This window comes from Aulonocara sp. 'chitande type north' Nkhata Bay, linkage group LG15 (genome assembly GCF_057382095.1).
Source record: "Aulonocara sp. 'chitande type north' Nkhata Bay isolate Kocher_YH1m ecotype deep benthic linkage group LG15, A_spYH_male_GT1.1, whole genome shotgun sequence".
Classification (NCBI taxonomy): domain Eukaryota; kingdom Metazoa; phylum Chordata; class Actinopteri; order Cichliformes; family Cichlidae; genus Aulonocara; species Aulonocara sp. 'chitande type north' Nkhata Bay.
Window position 1 is genome coordinate 31102757 of NC_141358.1, and position 20857 is coordinate 31123613.

At 40.0% G+C, this 20857-nt stretch overlaps 1 protein-coding gene across 2 annotated transcripts in view; it reads right to left on the reverse strand.

Annotated features, from left to right (window-relative positions):
• The window catches only part of rev3l (REV3 like, DNA directed polymerase zeta catalytic subunit), an 88014-nt gene that overhangs the window by 42650 nt on the left and 24507 nt on the right, over positions 1-20857 (reverse strand). Inside the window, exons 2-3 of one of the 2 annotated variants that reach the window (XM_086262873.1) lie at positions 1555-1744; positions 1051-1125 (exon numbers count right to left, since the gene is read on the reverse strand). In XM_086262873.1, coding sequence (XP_086118999.1) covers positions 1051-1125; positions 1555-1744 — 265 coding nt within the window. Of the gene's footprint in view, positions 1-330; positions 708-1050; positions 1126-1554; positions 1745-20857 lie in introns of those variants that run through there. The other variant, XM_086262874.1, reaches the window with a different exon arrangement.

The following is a 20857-nucleotide window of genomic DNA, read 5'->3' on the forward strand; positions in this document are numbered from 1 at the left end:
TCAACATTGCTATCAATACATTTTTCAAAAAATGTCTCTCTGTGCAAAATGGGTTTAAAAACAAAAACATAAACAGCTGTGGGATCCTGTTTGTCCGCGATTTGAACCGGGGGAACAAATCATGGCAGGATCAGCCTGATATTATTTGTATCCCACTGTAACTTTACTGTATAAAGAGCTAACATCTCCAAAATGTCAGGAGTAGTTAGTCATTACAACAAGTGTTTGTGAACTAAAAATCAAGAATGTGGGACACTGTTTGTCCCTGATTTGGAGAGCCCAGTGCGTGCTCTCGACGAAGGGAAAACCAATTCTGCAGGGGAGACCTACCTTGGCACTTGTGCAGGTGAAGCCAAAGGGCAGATATGCTTCACCATATTTTCTAGTCTTTGGCTTAGAATGAAGTTGGTTTGGAAACATATTCAGCAATGCTTCATCTCCTGCTTTGCGTTTGTGGAGGCGCCCCGTGCTAGCAGCGTCCAAGCGTTGTTTTTTGTCGTTGTTTTTTTCCCCCCTTTCATACCGCGCCGGCCCCACACTTTGGGAAGGTCTGGTATAGCCTAAATATATATATTCACATCCAAACATACATGTAATTACAAATAAAATTTGCAGTTTCACCTTAAAAAAAATTTATTTTGACACCTGGCAAAAATGCAACCAAACCTTAAACATACTTACACACATACAAGGCCAGTCTACTTTTCCACCTTCCTTCCTTCACCCCACCCCTCCCCTCCCAGCGATACATCATTCGTTCCTCCAGCCTGTCCCTCTCTCTCTAACAGAGTTACTCGCTCTCTGCCAAGCCTCAAATCAGTAGCTCCACTCACACTTTCAACACCAACACTGATCACTCTGGCAAATAATTCACAGTCTTCCCGTGTGCTTTCATGCATGGACACACACTCAGCCAATCAATGAGTACAGCTGAATACGCAGCGATCGATTTCAGTTTAGTAAGCTGGCAGACTCGTGCGCACAGTGTGGCATTCAAACAACAGGAGGCTGGGATGATCTCTGCTCACATTAAACTGCTTCGATCCTTACCTCTTGACCATCTGAGGATTGTATAAATAGATCTTCATAAAGAGCTTCTCCTTGGCGTGATAACCATAGTAAGGCCTGAAAGAAAAGAAGAAAAAAAAAAAAAGGCATTCAATATGTAAACCTGCATCACATACACATGTTAAAGTAATGTATACATACACATATAGACAGGTCACAGAAAGTAAAGGTTCTCTGGTGCACAGTGGTGCTTGTCCATGCAGAGCTCTAAAAGCTAAAACCACAATCTTAAAGTGGACTCTGAACCTGACGAGAGTCTGAGTAACTGAATTAGCAATAATGTGACATGAAAACTTAGAATACGTATATCTGAAACTGAGTGTTTAGAGAAGTCTTAAGTCACAATTGTTGGCTCACACACCCTTTGTTGTTTCAGAAAGGCTGTGTTTAACAACAACCTTTACCAAAGTGTGCAGTCAAGCTGCTTTCTGAAGCAAATCTCAGCTCAGTTGTGTCGGTACAACACAGCAAACACAAGTTACTTACATGCCGGAGACCAGCACCACCTTGAAGACATGTTGGTTGTTGGAGGTGGGGTTTCCCATGGCGACGTTGAGGGCCCTGTCGATGCTGAAGGCCACTTGCCGCAGGTAGCGCTCTGGCTGCTGCCCATAGTTGTCGTACGGCACGTAGATGTAGGGGAACACACCGTGGAGGTGGAGACACGTCTTCTGGCCTGCAACGCAATAAGAAACTCTATTAAAGCAGGATTACAATTAATTATCATGTTTTCCAAGTCTCTTACATCGAAATGCACATCAGACTATAATGTAAGCTGCTGATCATTAGAAATACGTTCTGTACAGCTCATATCTCTTCTGGGAATCCGAAGATCAGTGTCCAATCAGTGCCAGCGCTCAATTGTGGTGATGGTGTTTATGCAAGCTCTTATTCTTAGCAGTTGCACTGCTTCATTACAGCTGATAATTGTATCATTTAAGAAAATGTTGGGATAAAACCAAAGACAGTATAAAACTTGGACAAAGCTTCTAGCAAAAAAAAAAAATTAAGCCAATGTGGAATTGCCTTAAATCTCCTATCTGAAGGCCACCAGACAGTGAGAGCTGTGGTTGTAAAAACACTTCCAGTAATATTGGAGTCTAAGGGAAAACAGCTTTCAGTACTGACATATGTAAACATTTTCCTTGTCAGTTTATTAAATCCAGCTAATTAGCTGAAAAACTCCACAGAAAAAGACAGGAAAAGTGTGGGAGGAGTGCAGCACAGAGGTCGATGTGAAGTTAGGAATACTGCAGCTCTGCGCCGGCTGACCCAACGGTGTGACACAACGCTGCTCCATCATTGACAAGCACACTGAAGTTATCAGAGGTGATCTGTACTGCAGATGCTCCGATTCATTCTCTCGCTGCGATTATCAGCCTGGGCCAGAGCTTTTATCTGCTGTCTTAAGCCTCACGTAGAGAATAAGAACAGCAGTGTGAAAATTAACTTACAACGAAGGCAGAGGGTGGTAAGGCTCATCCATGCCAAGCCTCTTTCTGTCTGCTTATCTTGCATCACTGACAGGCTGACAGGCAGTTGGACAGGAGGAGGCAGCATTGAGCAAGAGCTTGACTCTTGCCCAGACGTGTCTGCACATGCCCAGAGACTTCCCCACAATCATCACAGGGAGAACAGAGGAGAGTGAAAAGGGGAGCTTCTGGCATTCTTCCTCTACCCCACACACATATACCCACAGCTTGCCAAGTCTCCATCCTCATTCTGTGTTTGACAGATGCTGTGTATGATGCAGTGCCGCAGTCCTCGGGGCACCATTGTCGAGACCCCCCAAGATGGCACCTCAAAAAAAAAAAAAAAAAAAAAAAAAAGCAAAAGAAATATTCCCAGCATTTTCTTCACCAAGATACATGTCAGGGCATCTGAACAGGAAAGGGAGGGTGATGCAAGATGGAACGTGGTGCTGAAAGACAATGAGATCCTCAGAACATGCCAGAATCAGGCATCTACTGTGCTGGAGCTCATACAAGCAGAGCTACTCATAGTGACAGGAGATATGGATGTGTTTACAATGATGCTTGTAAGCCCGCACTGTTTCCCATTAACAATGATTAGATACGCAACAATTATTGGATTTATCAATTACTTGATTGCTAGAAATACTTAAACAAAACTGTGCCTGTGAGGCACTGATTGTCAAAGTCTTTTCGTAAGCAGAAAGTCAAACAGCTGATTTTGGACTGTACATTACTGCTCTTTATTAGGCAAAGCAAAAAATTTGAAAAACGTTTGTTTGAAGGATATGGCGGTGAGCTGGTATGACATGGGCATTGTCAAACTGGAACACTGTCTACAAATAATGCATCGGCCGAAATGGCAATAATGTAGAAAAATAAATAATTCTTCAACATTTGAAATGATGTCAATATTATAAAAAATAAACAGTTGTTTGTATTTCTTTCTTTTTTTTTTTTTTTTTTTTTAAGGAGAGTAAGTAAGTAAGTAAAATTAATTTATATAGCACATTTCACAGATAAAAATCACAAAGTGCTTTACAGTAAGATCAGACATACAAGTAAAAATTAATTAAATTAATTAAAAGCCCGTTTGTATAAAAATGTCTTCAGCTGCTTTTTAAAGGAGTCAGTAGAGTCTAGACAGCGTAAAGACAACGGCAGAGAGTTCCACAGCCTAGGTGCCAGTGCCTGAAAAGCTCGATCCCCACGTGTTTTAAATCTAGAGCTTACTTTTGGGATTACCCTGTAATAATCCAAGTGCTAGAACTGCAGTTTGTGTCATGGCTGTTTGAGAATTGATCAAAGACTCCCATATTAAATGCCATTAAGTCCATCTTTTATATAAAAGTATATGCTCGGCGCTAACTCTGTATTTATATTCAGGTGATTCTGTCAGCTACCTTAAGTAGAAGTGAAAAGGACATGGAGCAAATATTTGTATATATGAGACGTGAGCATAACACAGGAAGACATAAAGAAGTCACTGATTCCACAGATCACCATGATCACGGTTAGAATCGTAATAACAAATTTTTATGATCTTGAAACTCAAAATAAAAAGGGAAAAAAAAAAAAAAGGAGAAGCAAAATTATATTTTCATCCAAGGAATGAAAATTTCACTGAATAAGACAATCAGCTGATCACTAGTGAAAATGTGGATTGGTGGCTCGTGGCATGCAGACAGACTGTGAGATCGGGAAGTCCCAGTCTTGTTTGTACCATGTGTTTGTGTGTCTACACTAAACACTGCTAAGATTTGTGTAAGTGTGCCTACTCTGGAGTCACAAAGGCTGGCGACCACTTCTGCGCCGAGGGAGTGGTGAGAGCGGCGTGTCTGTCCTCAGCCTGCCGAGTCAACATGGAGTCTCTCTCACACACACACACACACACACACACACACACACACACACACACAGTCTCTGTATAAGCAGCCAATGCCGACTTTTGCTGCAGTTGCTAGGCAACGGTGGCAGCAAAGCAAAAGCCCCTGACGGGCAGCAGGGGAGATAAACAAGTGATTCTTTCCACCCAGCTGGTCAGGCCACAGAAAGAGACAGAAGGAGAAGGAGTGAGAGTGTGTCTAAAAAAGCAGAAAGAGAAGAGCTGACAGGCATGAGGTGTGTGTCTGCATGAGAGGAAAGAGGGGGGGGACAAACACCAGGAAAATAAAAAACAAAACAAAAAAGAATAAAATGAAACAGAAGGACAGAAACTAAGATGAGAAACAAAAAATGTATTTGTCAATGGAAAATTGTACGAATTTACGATAACGATATAACTGACGATATAATTGACACTAGACAAAATACTTTACAACTCCACAACTTTATTAGTGCAAAAAACCCATCAATGTATTTTCACTTAAACAAGCAGCTGTTTTTTATGTGCATTAAAGTTATATAAAAATGTAACAGTGCAAATGCAAAATTCTTGCTGACAGTTTAACCAAAAGGCATTTCCAGTGGAAATTGGCCGACATATCTTCAGCATAACCATGTATAATATCCACAAAACTTAAAAAGAGGTTATACACACAATACGGTAATATTATGTTGAAGCACAGTATGTATCACTCCGCAAGGCTCCTCCTTATGATAGCCGTAATGCTCTGTCAATCCATCAAGCGGTGCGGGTTTGTAGCTTAGCAAAGTCGTACTACAACATTTGCCAGATTTTCGAGTGCCATGTACCCCATAAAATAGTTTCAAGGTCAGTAAACAACCAGAATTCCTACATAAGGCACACGGGATTATAAAGGGCACTGTCGATTTTCAGAAAAATCAAAGGATTGATTTTAGGTGCACTGTATTTTCCAAAAAACACGGTAATAACGACGGCCCGCTAGCATGCTCAACCAAAAATAGTGCTTTGTTGTGTATCTGACGGACGAAAGCCAAACCAGTTCCACACCACTGAAGTTTTCGCATTTTTACAAACCAATTCTGGTTCATCGGTTTCATTCAACGATCCGCTTTCGCCCTTCTAATTCTTCGTCGCCACCGTGCTTTTCCCGCCATGTGCGTATGAAAAGAAAGGCACTGCGCATGCGCGTTTTACCCATATTCTATCGCGATATTTCATTTTTGTATTGTTGCCCAACATTATACCGGTATTACCGTGAACGGTATGATACGGTCCAGCCCTAATTAGAAGTGCAGGTTTTCAGGAGCTGAAGAAAAATAAGAACAACAGGAAGTAGAGGGAGTGGGGACTGAGCAGGGTTTCAAAGAGGAAAAACATCTGACTCCTTTGTGCATTTAACTAAGAACTTTTTCTTCCTCGATCCATCCTGTTAAGCTGAGGTAAATTTCTGCAGACATACTGTCGGTACATTGAAGTGCTCATCCAATTAAGGCATCAGAAAGAACAAAACCTGCGCACGGCTAATCTACATCTGTCAATCAGGCATCACAAAAATCACTTCATCCTCAGGATTCACCACACTTTTTCTCTGATTTCCATAAAATAAGAAAGTGCTCTGGCTTAATTCCAATGTAAATTGTTCTTTCTGACATTGCTTCTATCTGCAAAGGCAAGCCACGAAGAGAACAAGAGAAGAAGGAAGAGTTTGTAGTTTTCCAGGTGCCTGAACATCTTTCATTACACTTCCCACATTACAGAGACAAACAGTCTGTCTTTCTGTCATATCTGACTTATTCATTTTTCTCCCGATAAACACAGCGGCTGTTTTTAATGGACACCTGATTCCTCCCACTCAGGCCAGCCTGTGAAGAAGAGCTCGTCTAGGCTTGTTAGCTTTGAAATGTCAGAAAAATATTTGTGTTAACCTCAAGATGAAAGAGCCTGACGTGACCAAACCCCAAAGGTATACAACCTGATATACTGAAAAGATAGAAAAATGATGAAGTTTGTTTTCATTACTGGTGAAGTGACAGCTCCCACACATCTCAGCTGTTCCCAGCCAAATGTGCCGTTTCCCATCTCCCTTCCTGCTGAGGAATTTTGAATGAGAACAGTAGGGAGGGAGGGGCTGTGACAGCTCTTGGGTGTTATCTTTGGGGCAGGAGTGCTGAGACAGTGAGACAGCACTCTGCCAATGGCCTTCCTCCACTCGAGCTCTTCTCCCCCTCCTCCAACCTCCTTGTGGTAACTGAAGCTCTATGACTCAGCACTGGCACAGAAGCCCCAGACTACTGCTGGGACAGTAAAATGACTACCAAGCAGTTCAGCTATAAAAACCAGCCAGTAAGTGAGTCTGAGACAGCGGAGCAGCCAAGTGTTGTTAACCACCCTGGGACAAAGACAGACAGATATTCTAACAAATAAAAAGACAGCGCTATGTGCTATTAATTTATTTATTTATTTTTTTTACTATTTTGGTTTATTGTTTATAAAGGATTCAAGCAACAAGCTCCCTATGGAGAAGTTAAAGTAGATAATTTATAAGTTGTGACAAAAAATGGTTTAAGGCTTTGTTCACAATACCATTTAAACGTTTCCACACATGAACTCCAGAAAATGTCAGGACCACAGAGAGCAACCTCCAGGGTTAAAAAAGAAAAACGACGTGCCAAAACCTGCAGTTCCTTGTGTGGCCACTAGAGACTGGCTCCAAAAGAGTAAGTGCCCCTAGACATTCATTTTAAAATGCTGTGTTTATAGCCTGGTAAAAAAATAAATAAATAAATGAAAACAGGTCCTGTAATGTCATTGACATTAGCAGTGAAATGGGGGGTTTGAAGTACTAATGCTTGTTGCTGTATATAGGAACTTGCTGGTAGGGCTGCTCAATTAATCGAATTTGAATCACGATTACGATCTGGGCTTTCAATGATCATTAAAAATGACTGAGCCGATTATTAGCCCCTCCCTCGTGCTTTACTCTCGCGCTGCTCCGTGTGGCAAATCGAGCGCACCTCTCTGCATTTCGAACAGCGTCACAACAATTAAGAAGAGGACCCGAGGGAAGCTCGGAAAGCTAAGCAGAAGTTATGTGGAGAGGAGAGTGACTGCCGTTGGTGGTGTGGAAACATTATGGGTTCGCGGAGTCAGACGTGGATCAAGTAGACACAGTGTGTAAACTTTGCTACGGTGTAGCTGCACCAGAGCAACACTGCAAAGTTCACTAAACATAGATGTTTACATTTTTTATTTATTTCTTATATTGCAAACATTTGCACTGCTATCAGTATTTGCACACTATTTTATATTATTTTTTAAAGTCATTATCCAATACATTGTTATTGTTAACCCTTTAAAGCCGGTCAGAGCTGCACGCTCCGTTTTGTGTAACTATTTTTAAATCCCTATAGAACCGGAACCGTGTAAGCTAGCGCAATAATTTTTTTTGCATATGAAACCAGAGGAGTTGTACTTGCATCTCATGCCATCAGCTTGTCCTCGGTCACGGTTTCCTTCCACATAAAGCTTTGCAAAAATTGCATAAAAAGCGCTTGCAGGAACAAAAACATAATATTCCAGAAACACGCTTTGCCGATCCGATCAGCTGTTTGTAACACTTCCCACACTGAAACAGACGTCAGAGCGAACTATCGCATGTCCGCCATTTTCGCGGAAAATAGTTTTTTACTTGTAGGCCTTAAAAGCCTATACTGGTGTTTTTATAAGTCATGTTTGACTTTTCTGAATAGTTTCTGGGATGCTTAGAACTCGAATTGCACTGCTGGAAATAGTTTATTTTGATGCACATGCTGTTTTCTTTGCAAATTTGCATCATAGGATTGTTTTTTTTTTCCTGCAGTATATAAAAATTGCTGCATCTCCAAAATAAAACTATGAAGACACTCAAAATAAATTTCCTGTTGTTGTAAACTATTTTTTGCAACTTTTTTGTATTTAAAGTTTTGAGGGATAAACCTCTTAAAATTTCTCCAAGTAGAAATATATGTAAAAAAACAAAAACGATTTTCAATTTTTTTGTAGTTTATTGCACTTTTTTTGCAATTAATGTAGTTACTATGGACTTAATGCATACATATTAAAATATGGGCTATAATAGTTGTATTGATGTATAGCAACTTGAAATGCTCCCACAAATTGCACTACAACATGTAAAAAAATAATATAAGCTCTGGCGGACTTGGTCCTATAGTAGGTCTTAAAGGGTTAAATAAATATCGTCAAATAATCGAGATCTCAATTTCAGTGAAAATAATCGTGATTATAATTTTTGCCATAATCGAGCAGCCCGACTTGCTGGTTAAAGAACATTTATCTAGAGCCCACAGCTCTAGCTCTAACAGGGTTAACTGATGGCACGACCATAGCTGGACTGGCCATCGGGCATACCGGGCATTTGCTCGGTGGGCCGATGGTGAATTTTCATTTTTATGGGCCAATGTTTTTTGTTGTTTTTTTTTGTAACGGTATAAACAATGAAAGGTGGTGGATTGGCCAGATGCTGGCTGATGTCTAAAAATAACTCAGTTGTTTGGTGGTGGTTATGGCGGAGCTTCCACAGATTCAGTAACATTAGTAAGTGGTGGAGGCCAGCAGGTGGATGAGGGAAAGGGGAGGCAGGAGGAGGAAAGACCCGAGGCGGGGCCGGTCCGAGTGTCAGGTGAACTGAACTTCAGGTAAGAATTTATGACCTGCAGTCTAAACTAACCAAGTTTAGGTGGAGTTTATTTTCGTTGTGCTAACTTTTTATAGTCAGTTACAATAACTCGTACTAGATAGCATGACGGAGTTTCTATACAGCTGGGTGGGTGCTATGATTTTACTGATAGTGAACTTTATTTTATTCATAAGGTTAATTATTAGAGTTGCCAACCGTCCCGTAAAAACGGAATCGTCCCGTATTCAGAGAAAATATTACACGTTTCGTATTGAGCTGAAAAGAAACACGATTTGTCCCGTACTTCAGCTAGAATAGAAAAAAAAAAAAAAAAAAAGACAAAGCTGGACTTATTCTGTCGTTACGCTGCAGCTGCCTCTTCTTCTCTCATTCTCCCCCTCTCTCTCCTGTTGCTACTTCAATCATGAAACTGATCAATGATCAGCTGATCAGCTTTTCTCTCGTTTGTTTATCGCTCACTTTGCGCCAGAAAGCGGAAACCAGCGGATGTTGCGCTAAACAACAGCAGCACGTTTAAGCTTGATCAGCTGTTGTTAGAATTTATTTAATATTAATTTCTACTATCAGCTGATGTTTGCTGGAGCCACAGCTGCAAAAAAGCTGCTGGTCATGATATGGTTTGGTTATCTGGTGAGAGGGAAACATGAAGATGAAACCAGGAGATGTCCTTACTGGATCATCAGAGCTGAACAGGTGATGGAGAAACAGGTTTACCTTTTAGGTGACATGAATGAGTTGAAGGGAAGTTATGAACTGTTTCTGAGAGACAAATAACACCAGGATCCTTTTCTATGTAGCTGACAGCTGGTAACTTGTGCAGGGGCGGGTCTAGCAAAGTTTTGCCAGGGGGGAAGGGGGGGGGGGGGGGGGGGCACAAAAAATACTTTCTTATTTTCATTTAATTATCCACCTGCTCATTAAAGATTTCTGGTTTGATTAGAAAAGAAAACATTGGTCCACACACCTGAAAGTCCCAAAAATGCATTGTGAATTCTGTCTCGACTCTTCAGATGTATCCGTGTATTTCCACGGTGCTGATGCTGTGCTGAGCGGAAAGCTCCTGAAGCTTTTGAAGTGTCGGAATGTGGAAAGCTAACAACGTCCCCCTCACCAGTAGACTAAATTATTTTTAGCCAATTACAAGTTGAATCTGGTAGTTGGGGTTGTTAGCTAAGATACCATCATTAAGAAGCGGCACAACTAATATGTCTATGCGAGCTGATTTGCGATGTACACTGCTGGCGTGGCCATTTTTTTTTTTTTTTAATGCACCGTCTCAGATTAATTCACTGCGTGTCGTGCTCAGGGCATTTTGGCTAAAGACCGGCCCACCAGGTATTAAAGCCATAAAGCCTTTGAATGAAAACAAACACTGTTGTGACAGTGATGTACAATCTTGTTGGTATATGTATGATTTCTATACATTTTATGTCAGATAAAAACTTTGTTTGTAAGCTTCAGAAAATTATTTAACAAAAGCCAGACATTTTAAGTTAATGCAACATTGAAGCAGCTGGAATCCATAGCTGTGCGTGTTCATGGAGCTTGCATTTTCACATCACTACCTGACAAGTTTGACTGTCTTCAGAACATTGCAGAGGCCTTATTGACAGTATTTGGCTCTACACATCTGTGTGAGCAGATTTTCTCTCACATGAAGAGTTTCCTCAGGTAGCCGTCTGAATGCTGGACCAGAGATCAGATTAACATGTGTATTAACAAACATGCCATTTGGCTCAGTTTATTTTTCTTATCATTGTTGTGAGGAGACCATAAATAGCATTTGCATTTTCTGTTGTACAGTTCATTTGCTGTTATGGAGTTCTTGTTATGGATAAAAAGTGTATTTTTTTTGTTTCAAAATAGCTGATAACTATTCGCTGATAGCTGCCAACATCTGCAAACAAATATAATTCTATAAAGTCGTTCTATATAGTGTGTAACTCTTCATATAGAGCGTTATTAAATTTATTGCTAATGCAATCATATGGCAAACTGACTTCTGAGGAAATTTTAGATGGCACTTGCCATCAGAAAGGTTGCCTACCCCTGGCTTAAAACAACAAACAATGCTTGTTATGGCGTTTTAAAGCATCAAATTTCCCTCCCCCCCATCATATCTTTAAGCTCCAAATACACAGTGTCTGCTGCAGCAGAGAAGCAAAAAGACACTTAATAATAATAATAATAATAATAATAATAATAATAATAATAATAATATCATCATCCTCTATGAAAGGTGAGCTTTGCTGAGTACAGGTCCCATTTTCCAGGAACTCCCCGGGGAGCTCACTTGTCTTTGCCTTGGTGGCATCAGCCATTTTAGCAAACCTGGTTTTCCATTTTAAGATAAAACCTCTTCTCACCCATACTCTGGTATTCGTCTCCTTTTTTATGTTGCGGCTTTGAGCCGGGTCGTCACACACATATACATTTATACACCTGAAAGCTCTCTACAACCCAGTTATGTTTAAATCCATAAAAAAAATAAAATAGTCATATTCAAAACATTGCTCTAAGTTATGTCACGAGAATGTCAATCCTTTCCCCCCCTTCCCTCTCCTACCCAGTTTGCGGGTACAGCTAGCCTCCTGCTGTAATTAAACAGTCAGCTGCCACCGGGAGGAGTGGAAGAAGACGTTAATAAAAGCACTGCTAGTATTAATTAAAAAGGCCCAATGAGAACTGTGTGAAATCTAGGACTGAGTAGCCACTCCCACTGCCTGCATAGAAAATGTCAGAACAGCAGAATACGATGGAGGAAGAAGATTATGACAGACAAAATAGTGATGATAATTCCCACGCCTTTAGGAACTTTAATCGAGGTGCATCTGTGCAACGGTTTTTACCTAAACCTGACAACAGGGTACGTGAGGGCAAAGCACACACGCAGTCTTGAGAGAATTAAAAATAAACAGAATAAAACGCAAGTTAATCTGATGCACACAAACATGTTGGCAGAGTCACCCTCTGGCTCACTGAGCAGCCTGGCAGAGTGCCAAACAAATGAGACAGAGGTAGAGGAGGTGTGTGGAAGGGAAGGACAGAACCAAGCAAAGCAAGTCTGTGGTACAAAGGACACTTACTGCTTAATGCTGGGTCTAAAAATGTGCTGTGAATGGCTTTGTTTTTATTTGGAAGAAGGACATTTTGAGAAAGAGACCGATCATAACAAGAGTCCAAAAAGAAGACTGAGAAAGATTGTGAAGACAAGTATGACCAGTTTACTCTTTGCTACGCAGGTGTCTTGTAAAAGAAAGACCAACAAAGAGGAATGTAGATTCCTTGTCAGAAAGATGAAGCCAATGCGCTCGTGCTGCAAGTGTTCATTCTCAGCCCCCAGTTTTAAACAAAAACAATGATAACACAGCAGCGGTGATGACGCTGGCACAGTTTAATGTGGAGTCGGAGCCGTTACTGTTACTGAAACTGTGAGCTCAGGTTGAGTGAAAGAAACTATTAGGGTTCAAAACAGCAACACTGTTCCATTAAAACATTTATTGGGAAAAAGCTAGGAGGATTTTTACATCAAAGCATGGGAAGAAAAGCAAACTTCGTAGCTGCTCCATCCATCACACTTTGTTTTACACAGACTCATACTAATCATGCTACCACTAGAATTCCTACTATAGAAGATTAAATGGTTCCACCAATCAGGGAATCACCACGTCGTATGCGTTCAAGTTACTGAACCCCCATTCTCTGACAGAAAGTCAATTTCACTTTCTGACAAAAAGTAGCTGCTGTTATAATAACTTTGATTTCCTGTAAATGGCTGCTTCCAAAGAGCACTTCCTGATATAGCTCCACTTTGTAAGATTTCATGAGTTGCAGACATGAATGCACTCACACATCTCCATCAAACTGCAGAAATGGCTTAAGCAATCCAATTTTAATATTTCTGGAGGACAACAATGATGCAGAATCAGCTGCACATGAACAGAGTCACACAGACATAGATGATCGACAACCTGCTGGGACACTGTGGTTGCTAGGGAAAACAGTGTATTCCACGACTAGTTCGTGAGTAGTTGCCGTTCAAATTAAAAACTCAATAGGATTTATTATATGGAGTTTCATCTATTGAGGATGCCCTCTTACACAGTTGATTTTACATCCAAGAGGTTTTGTATCTGGCATTGTTCATTGTGGCATGGTTTACAGAATTTGTGTTGCCTGAATATTTTTTCAATTCATTCTTTCTGTTGTGACTGAAATTTACATCTTAAAACCAGATGGAACCGTTTGATCTTGAACAGGGCCTGTTATATAAGACTAAATGTTTAATAAGGTTCATGGTTGGTAGAGACCACGGGTTGGTTTTGAAGTTTTCAGCTGCTCCTTCTTAAAAAGGATAATCATATGCCCAGCTAGTTCATTGTTTTGAGTAAGGGAGTGGTGACTTGTGGGTTTAAATGTTTTCATGTGTTAATGTTTCTTTGTTTTGCCCTATTAGTGGTTGCCATGGGCTCAGTACAGCAAACTCCCTCTTACTTTTTGTACTGATCTGATACAAATGACATATGGAACAAACAAATTTATTAAATATGGTTAACATATAAATCACAAGCTAAAATGAAGTAATTTTAGAGATTAAAATAGCTTCCTGCTTAAAACCTATGTTAAAAACAGCTATTTGACAGAAGAGATGACTGAGTAAATTGCAACATACAATAACTATTTTTCTAGAGTGATCTGGCAACATGGGATGCTAATAATGCTTGTCATGAGGCCTTGACTGTGGTGATAGAGGTGGGTCTAGTGGCTATACAACTTAGTGACCAAGAGCATAGAATACCCCTGTACGCCGGCGACAGTTTTTCCTAACAAACTTAAAATTTAAAGTCTTAAAATTACCCTTGATAGTAAAATATTTATCCCAGGGACCTAGGAGCATTGATTTGTGAGGTCAGGGAGACATCAGACAGATGACTGCCTACATCAATGTATAATCATGTGGGTCAGAGCTACTACAAATCTTCCAGTAAAACTGTTCTTATATTCTGTTTTTATATTCTTTATATTATACACTCAAAGGAAAAATGGGAAACCTTGTCCTTAGAAAATACTTTCGACATATGGTACAAAGTGGCATATTAAAGCTACTTCCTCCATATCATCTTACTACCCTATATGCTGTAATGAATCCTTTAGGGCTGGAAGGACAGATTGTGGCTTCAAAATCTGGGTGGCATTGGGTGACAAACATTTTCTCAAGTATCTGCAATTAAAAATGTCAAATTCTTAAAATACAGACGTATAGCATCTAATATCTGAGCTATCACTATCCCACCTTGAAAACCTTATTGTTGATAAGGAAATTTAGATTTCTTTAGTTTATACAGCATTGCTGTTGCATGAGAGCAAATCCACTATTGACATGTTAGAAGCACAGAAAGGATGTTCAAGCAAATACAGATGAAAAGAAGTGAGGAAAGGCATGCCTAAAAGTCCCAAAACAAAAACAATCAATCCATACAATAATGAAGATGTTAAAATACAAACGGTGATGAGGACCTATATCACCCCAACCAAGTTTAACTGATGGTCTCCTGATATTTGTGACACATGTATCAAGTGTTTGGAGGGAAAACAGCACTATTTCAACAATATTGGAAAACTTTTCAAATTATGTCAGACATGCTAAATCTAGAGATTCCTTATCAAGCAAAAATGCATGTATTGGCATCTACCCCAAAAAGGTACTTTTGTTTGTGTTTTAATATCTCTTGTACATTCAGGTTTTTCCACTTAATTGTACATTTTATTGTCAATTGGGGTCCATTTGCAATGTTTAAAATAAAAACAAAAACAGTATAGGTTGCAATACATATAGACATAACAGTAAGAAAGACAGACTGCCTGTACCTGTAACTACAGTGACTACCTATACCATAGCTACATCAAAACATATATTTGTCAACCCAATATGTTTTTTTTTCCAGGAACTTTCCTTTCTCATATGCTGGAAATATCAGAAAAACACAAACAGCCTCTACACCCACACATAAATTCTTCTACAATATTAGATTGTTTGTGCCTTACCCCCACAAAATGAATAAATATATTTAGTTCGACACAGAAATAGCCACTATGCATGACAAACATAGCCAAACAATGACTTCTTAGTCAGCATAGCAGCCCTGACTAGGGATGGGTACTGGTACCGGTTCTGACATAAACGGTAGTAACCAGACCGAAAAGCAGCGCACATTTTTTTTCTTGAGATGTCATACACTTTGGATTCTAGCCAATTATTTTACCTTTCCAAGGATAGTAGGCGGACCCACCCAGGTACGTACATTCTTTTAGAGCAGAGCTACAGATTAAAAACGCCCAAGACGGAGCGCTCAAAAGTCTGGCTGTACTTCACAGCAAAAGATGCAAACTCAGCAGCCTGCAACAAGTGCTTTAAGGTGATACTGTGCAAAGGAGGTAACACCTCGAATCTGATGAAACACCTGGCAACGCATAGCGTTTTTTTAAGCCGAGAAATGCACCGTATTTTATAGCTTGCTGCAAGACCAAGCACCGAGCACATCTACTGCGGGTGTGGTGCCTGTTATCGGACCCAGAGTTAGCAAGAACTCGGAGAGTAGAGTCCTGGCCCCTAGCCCTGCCAGTGCAGCAGAAATGATGACGCATGATGACGGCAGCAGCAGCTGTTCTTCTCTGCGTGAGTAGCTTAATGTTGTTCGTGTGTAATTTATGTTGAGTAGGCTAACCACGTTATTACATTAATGCATGTAAGGTGAACTAGCAAACACCGTCGTAGTTACATGCGGCTGTCTTCTTGTGTGATAGAGTGATACCATATATGCCCTATAGCTGCAAAAAAGGCTAACATTGTTATCTTTTTACAAGAAAAACAGCCAAACATGAGAGGTTTTAGGACAAAGTTTGTGTTTTCCATTGTTTAAGCACCGGTTCCAACCAAAGGAGGTATGTTGTATCAACAGAAAAGGCTAACTTGGTTATCATTTTGCAGAAAAAAAAGAATTCTAAAAATAAAAACATAAGAGGTTTTTGGACAACGTTTGTGTTCTCCATTCTTTAAGCACCGGTTCAAGCACTGCTTAAGCACCGGCACCGTTTCAAAAGTACGAGTTTGGCACCGGTATCGGATAAAACCTAAACGATACCCATCCCTAGCCCTGACACCAACTTTCATGGTCACTGCCATTGTTCTAATCAATTAACAGCTGTCATTAAGTGTAGTTATGCCCCTGTATGATGTTGGGGGTCATTCTGAATTGATTCCAGGAAACATTAGTGGAGCACAGCACCTATACTGCGATGCTTTAAATAAGCCTTTGTGTAAATTCACTGAGGAATAGTGAAATATCAGTCAAATATGCACACAGCCACACAGTGTAGCTTGATGCTAGGGGTGTGTGTGTAGGAGGAGAGCAATAAGAGGAAGGGGAGTGAACAGAGGAGGGTGACGACCTGCTAAATCACAGCCTTTCTAATAGATTCATTCGCAATCTTGTGCTCCTTAAATTAACTCCTGGAGAGAACAGAGGGGATGTATTACACAGATGAGCAGCAGCGCCATGTCCCCGATAATTCCCCAATATAAACTTTCACATGATATAAAAAATGTCATATTTTTTGTGTTAAAACTGTGTGTTAAAACTCCTGAGTACACAAATAAGGCCAGGCATGTCTGAAAACAAGATTTGCTTGTAAGCCTCTGATCATTATTTAGTATCTAAAAACAAACAAACAAAAAAACTTCAAAAACCTCCAAAGCAACACAGTACTTGGCAAAATATGCAAACATGTTGATGTGTTTCAAACTCTTTCTATAGTTTAATGTAGGCTCTTTCTAGAAACACACTGGAAAGGTAAATGAAGACAACTGCCAAGAACAAAGAACGGCCGCACACTGAAAAGATCTGTCAAAGGGATGTGGTTTATCGATTACAATGTTTCCTTTTTATCTTATCTTCATTAAGTAACAAAGAGACACACATATCAAGAAATTTAACACAGGAGTCGATGCTGAGTCAAAACAGTTTGCCACATACTAAACAAATACTTATAGTACAGCAAGGATCGGAAATGTTGGGATTTTATCTGCACTGCGACCACGGCTGATGTTGCGTACTGATACCAAGACTTTTTGTATTCGTACTGATGGTATTTTGTATGTTTTGGAATAAGATATAACATTAGTTCTGCCTACATTTGAAGTGACACATTTCATATCCAGTATGGTTCAGACATACTGGATATAGGATTTCTAAGACTGATACCGATATTTGGTGATTAAAAAAATGTCACTACTCCCATAAATCGGCTAAGTTTTTTTTCCCCACATACGATTGTTAAAATGGCTAACCACTGAGGCTGCCATGGAAATATTAAGCTGTCTGCATGTGATTCACTCTGAGTGGTTTTGGTATTTTGCGAATGCATAATTAATCCACCCTCTGAACCAGAAAACCTTCTGCGCTGATCACGCGTGTTTATCTGCTACCAGATAAGGAAAAATATGGCGCCATCGTTTGGATTTCACAAGGAGGATGTTGAACAAAATCTGGTAATTTGCAAAACATGCCATAAAACTATTGCCGCTAAAGGTAGCAGTACCACGAAATTAGTCCATCAGCTTAAAAGTCATCCACTGCAAAATAAAGACTTTCTTAAACTCCACATGTCAACATCTTCCCACACACACACACACACACACACACAAAAAAAAAAAAAAACTTTAAATAAACCAGCTGTGATACGAGCTACAACGCCTACTGGCGAGAGAAACAGAAAAACGGCACAGTAATTCCATGTTATTGTTTATTGAACGTGAAGCACATTTATGGTTTCTTTGCAGCTGGTTCAGATAAACTTCGGTCAGAGCGTGACAACACTTGCAGTTTTAGCCGTTTGCTTGGTTCCATGAAGTTGAGTGAGTTTGTGGCTTCGTTGGTTGTGTTTAGGCACATTTGGCAAAATTATGTAACTGCTCTTTAATTGTTTGTCGTTTTTGCTGTTTGGTGGTTGTAGAAATGGTTTATATGTGCTTTTAGCTGAGGTTTCTGTGGATACCACACATGCCGATATTTACATAAACTCAGAGGCTTAAACTGCAGCTCACCCCGTTTGCCCCCAGTACCGGAGATGCTAAGGCTCAAGACATTTTGTGATATATATTGTATCGCAATATAGCAAAAACATATTGCGACATTAGATATTCCTCATATCACCCAGCCCTAATTTCGACTACTTTTTTTTCCATCTCATTGATGTTGAAGATGCAACCTCCGAAATTACAAATGCCTAAACATTAGCAAATAGCCAATATCAGACTATAATATTGGCCAGTCGATAAATTAGTTGGGTATAATAAAACAGATGCGGTATTAAGAATACACATAAGTGACTCTATTTTTAAAAGTTTTTCTTCATAGTCTCTTCAGCAACTGTGTTAGTGTTTGCAATTAACGGAAGTAAAGATGAACACTGGAGGCTTTTAAACTCTCCACATCCAGTTTTCATTACAAGACTTTTAGAGGAAATGCTATAAGTGCACAATACAGACTTTTGAATGGTACTTGTGCCACATGCAACATCAATTAAAAGCTGAACATCAAAGAGTGCTGGCTCAACAATGCACTTGCACAAACACAATAATGCTTAAAAGAACAAAAAAAACCACAAGTAATCAATGTCAGAGATTCATTCCCACTTAGACACATTATGTTAACACAATCTTCCTCTTACTGTTATCTACTGCTAGCTAGTTTATTGTGATGGTGCTGTTTTTTATTATGTTGCTCTTTTTTTTTTTTGTTTGTTTGCTTTCTCTTCTGTTTTTTTTTCTCCATACAGGTGATCCAGGTGTTTTGTTTGTCTTTCTTTCTTTCTTTCTTTCTTTCTTTCTTTCTTCCCCCTTTCTCACCGTCTCTTCTCCCCTTTGGTTTTCTTTCTCTCCCTCTCTTTCTTTCTCCCTGTCCTATCCCCCAGTCATGTCTGTCCCGTTTGCAGCAACCGAAAATAAACTAAATTCATAATTATAATAAAGGTCAATCAAATGGACCAAGGCCATGATGATCCACTTGGTAAAATAAATCCGCTTGACATCTTTCTTGGCCTTAAGACAACAATTCTGATGGCTAAAGATCCAAACGGGACACACACAAAAAACACCCCACAATAGGGCTGGGCGATATGGCCTAAAATCAATATCACGATAAATTGAGCAGTTAACCTCGATAACGATAAATGGACGATAACCACCCCAAGTGCCAAAAAAAAAAAAAAAAAACGTTTTTTTTTTTTTTTTTCCCATTTGATGGGGCTGTGGCAGGCAGCATAGTTCCTCCAGTTATTTTGATAATATTATTCCCCCTAGACCTATTCATTGCAATTATATTATTACCACTTTAAAGGACTGTAAAATGTCACTGAAAATAAATGAAGACAATAGTAGTAAGTACTTTTAGTGGTTAAGATTTATTAACTGAACAAAATAAAAAGTGTAGGATACAATATGTAACCATGCTCTCTAAAAAATGTGTATCCCTTGTAAACAAAATAGTTTAATAATAAATATGTTTCACATTGGCTATTCACAAAGTAAACAATGATTGTGCAAATGTAATGCCATCATGGACAAAGGCCTATCTCTGCTAAGGCCTTGAGGTACTATAACTTGTAAACAAATAATGTCACAAACACAAATGTCAATTGAACACAGAAAAAACTATAATAAATACTAAGCACTGCCATGTGACTAGTGAAAACTATAAACTCTTAAACAAAAACTTGTGCTGCAGGTGGTGGAAGAGGTTGGTTGTGTTACCTTGACTTGACGCAACAGTCTTTTTGCAGAGTTTACATTTAACAATTTTTTGATCAATATCATCCTTGTTGAATCCAAAATGTTGCCAAATGATTGATGATGCATTTTTTGTTAACAAGCGTCTCCTCTTCCTCCTCCACCAGCTCTACCTCCGTCGCTGCTGCTTCAACATTTAAATCGTCCTCCATTTGTTCACCCGTGTCTCGTCTTGTTATGCTGGGCTTACACTGTGCGATTTTTGGCCCATTTTGAGCCGATTTTTGAGTCGTGCGACCGTTTTGGCGATCGGCCCGATTTTGGCCTTCATCGTGCGTCATGCATCGTATAGTATACGTGGGGTAACGAGAAGCGATTGACACCTCACGACGAGCTCCCGATCATCAATCGCTTGGTCGCGAGGATTCACGACCGTCGTGAGGGTGTCACCGCAGTTTGTCACACTGCGCACGCGCAAACACAAATGTCAGCGAAAAAGACGGCGCAGCACGACAGTGCAGCGTGTGATCTGGACACAAGCGACGGAGGCACAACTTGTAGAACTTTGGAAAGCTCATCCGAGCCTTTTCGATGTGGCCTAACAAAATGATCACGACCACAACAACCGTGAAAATAGTTGGATCTACACTGCTGCTCAATCACAGCTGCCTGATCAATGTTTTTCATTAGCAATTTAGCAAAGTTGATGGTGGTGGTGTGCGTGTCTGTGTGAGTGAAAGACAGAGAGGGAGAGCGAGCGACAGAATTTCTGTTATAACCTTCATTTTATGGACGCACAGTGTGAGCACTCAGGTCGTATCAGAGCATCGGGCCGTATAGTGTGAGACCCTGCATCGTGACCTATGAACTTCTAACCCCTGCGAGTCAACCGTACAGTTTGAGCAGGAGCTGAATCGCGCGACTGAAAAAAAATCGCACAGTGTCTGCCCAGCTTAACAGGTAGTAGA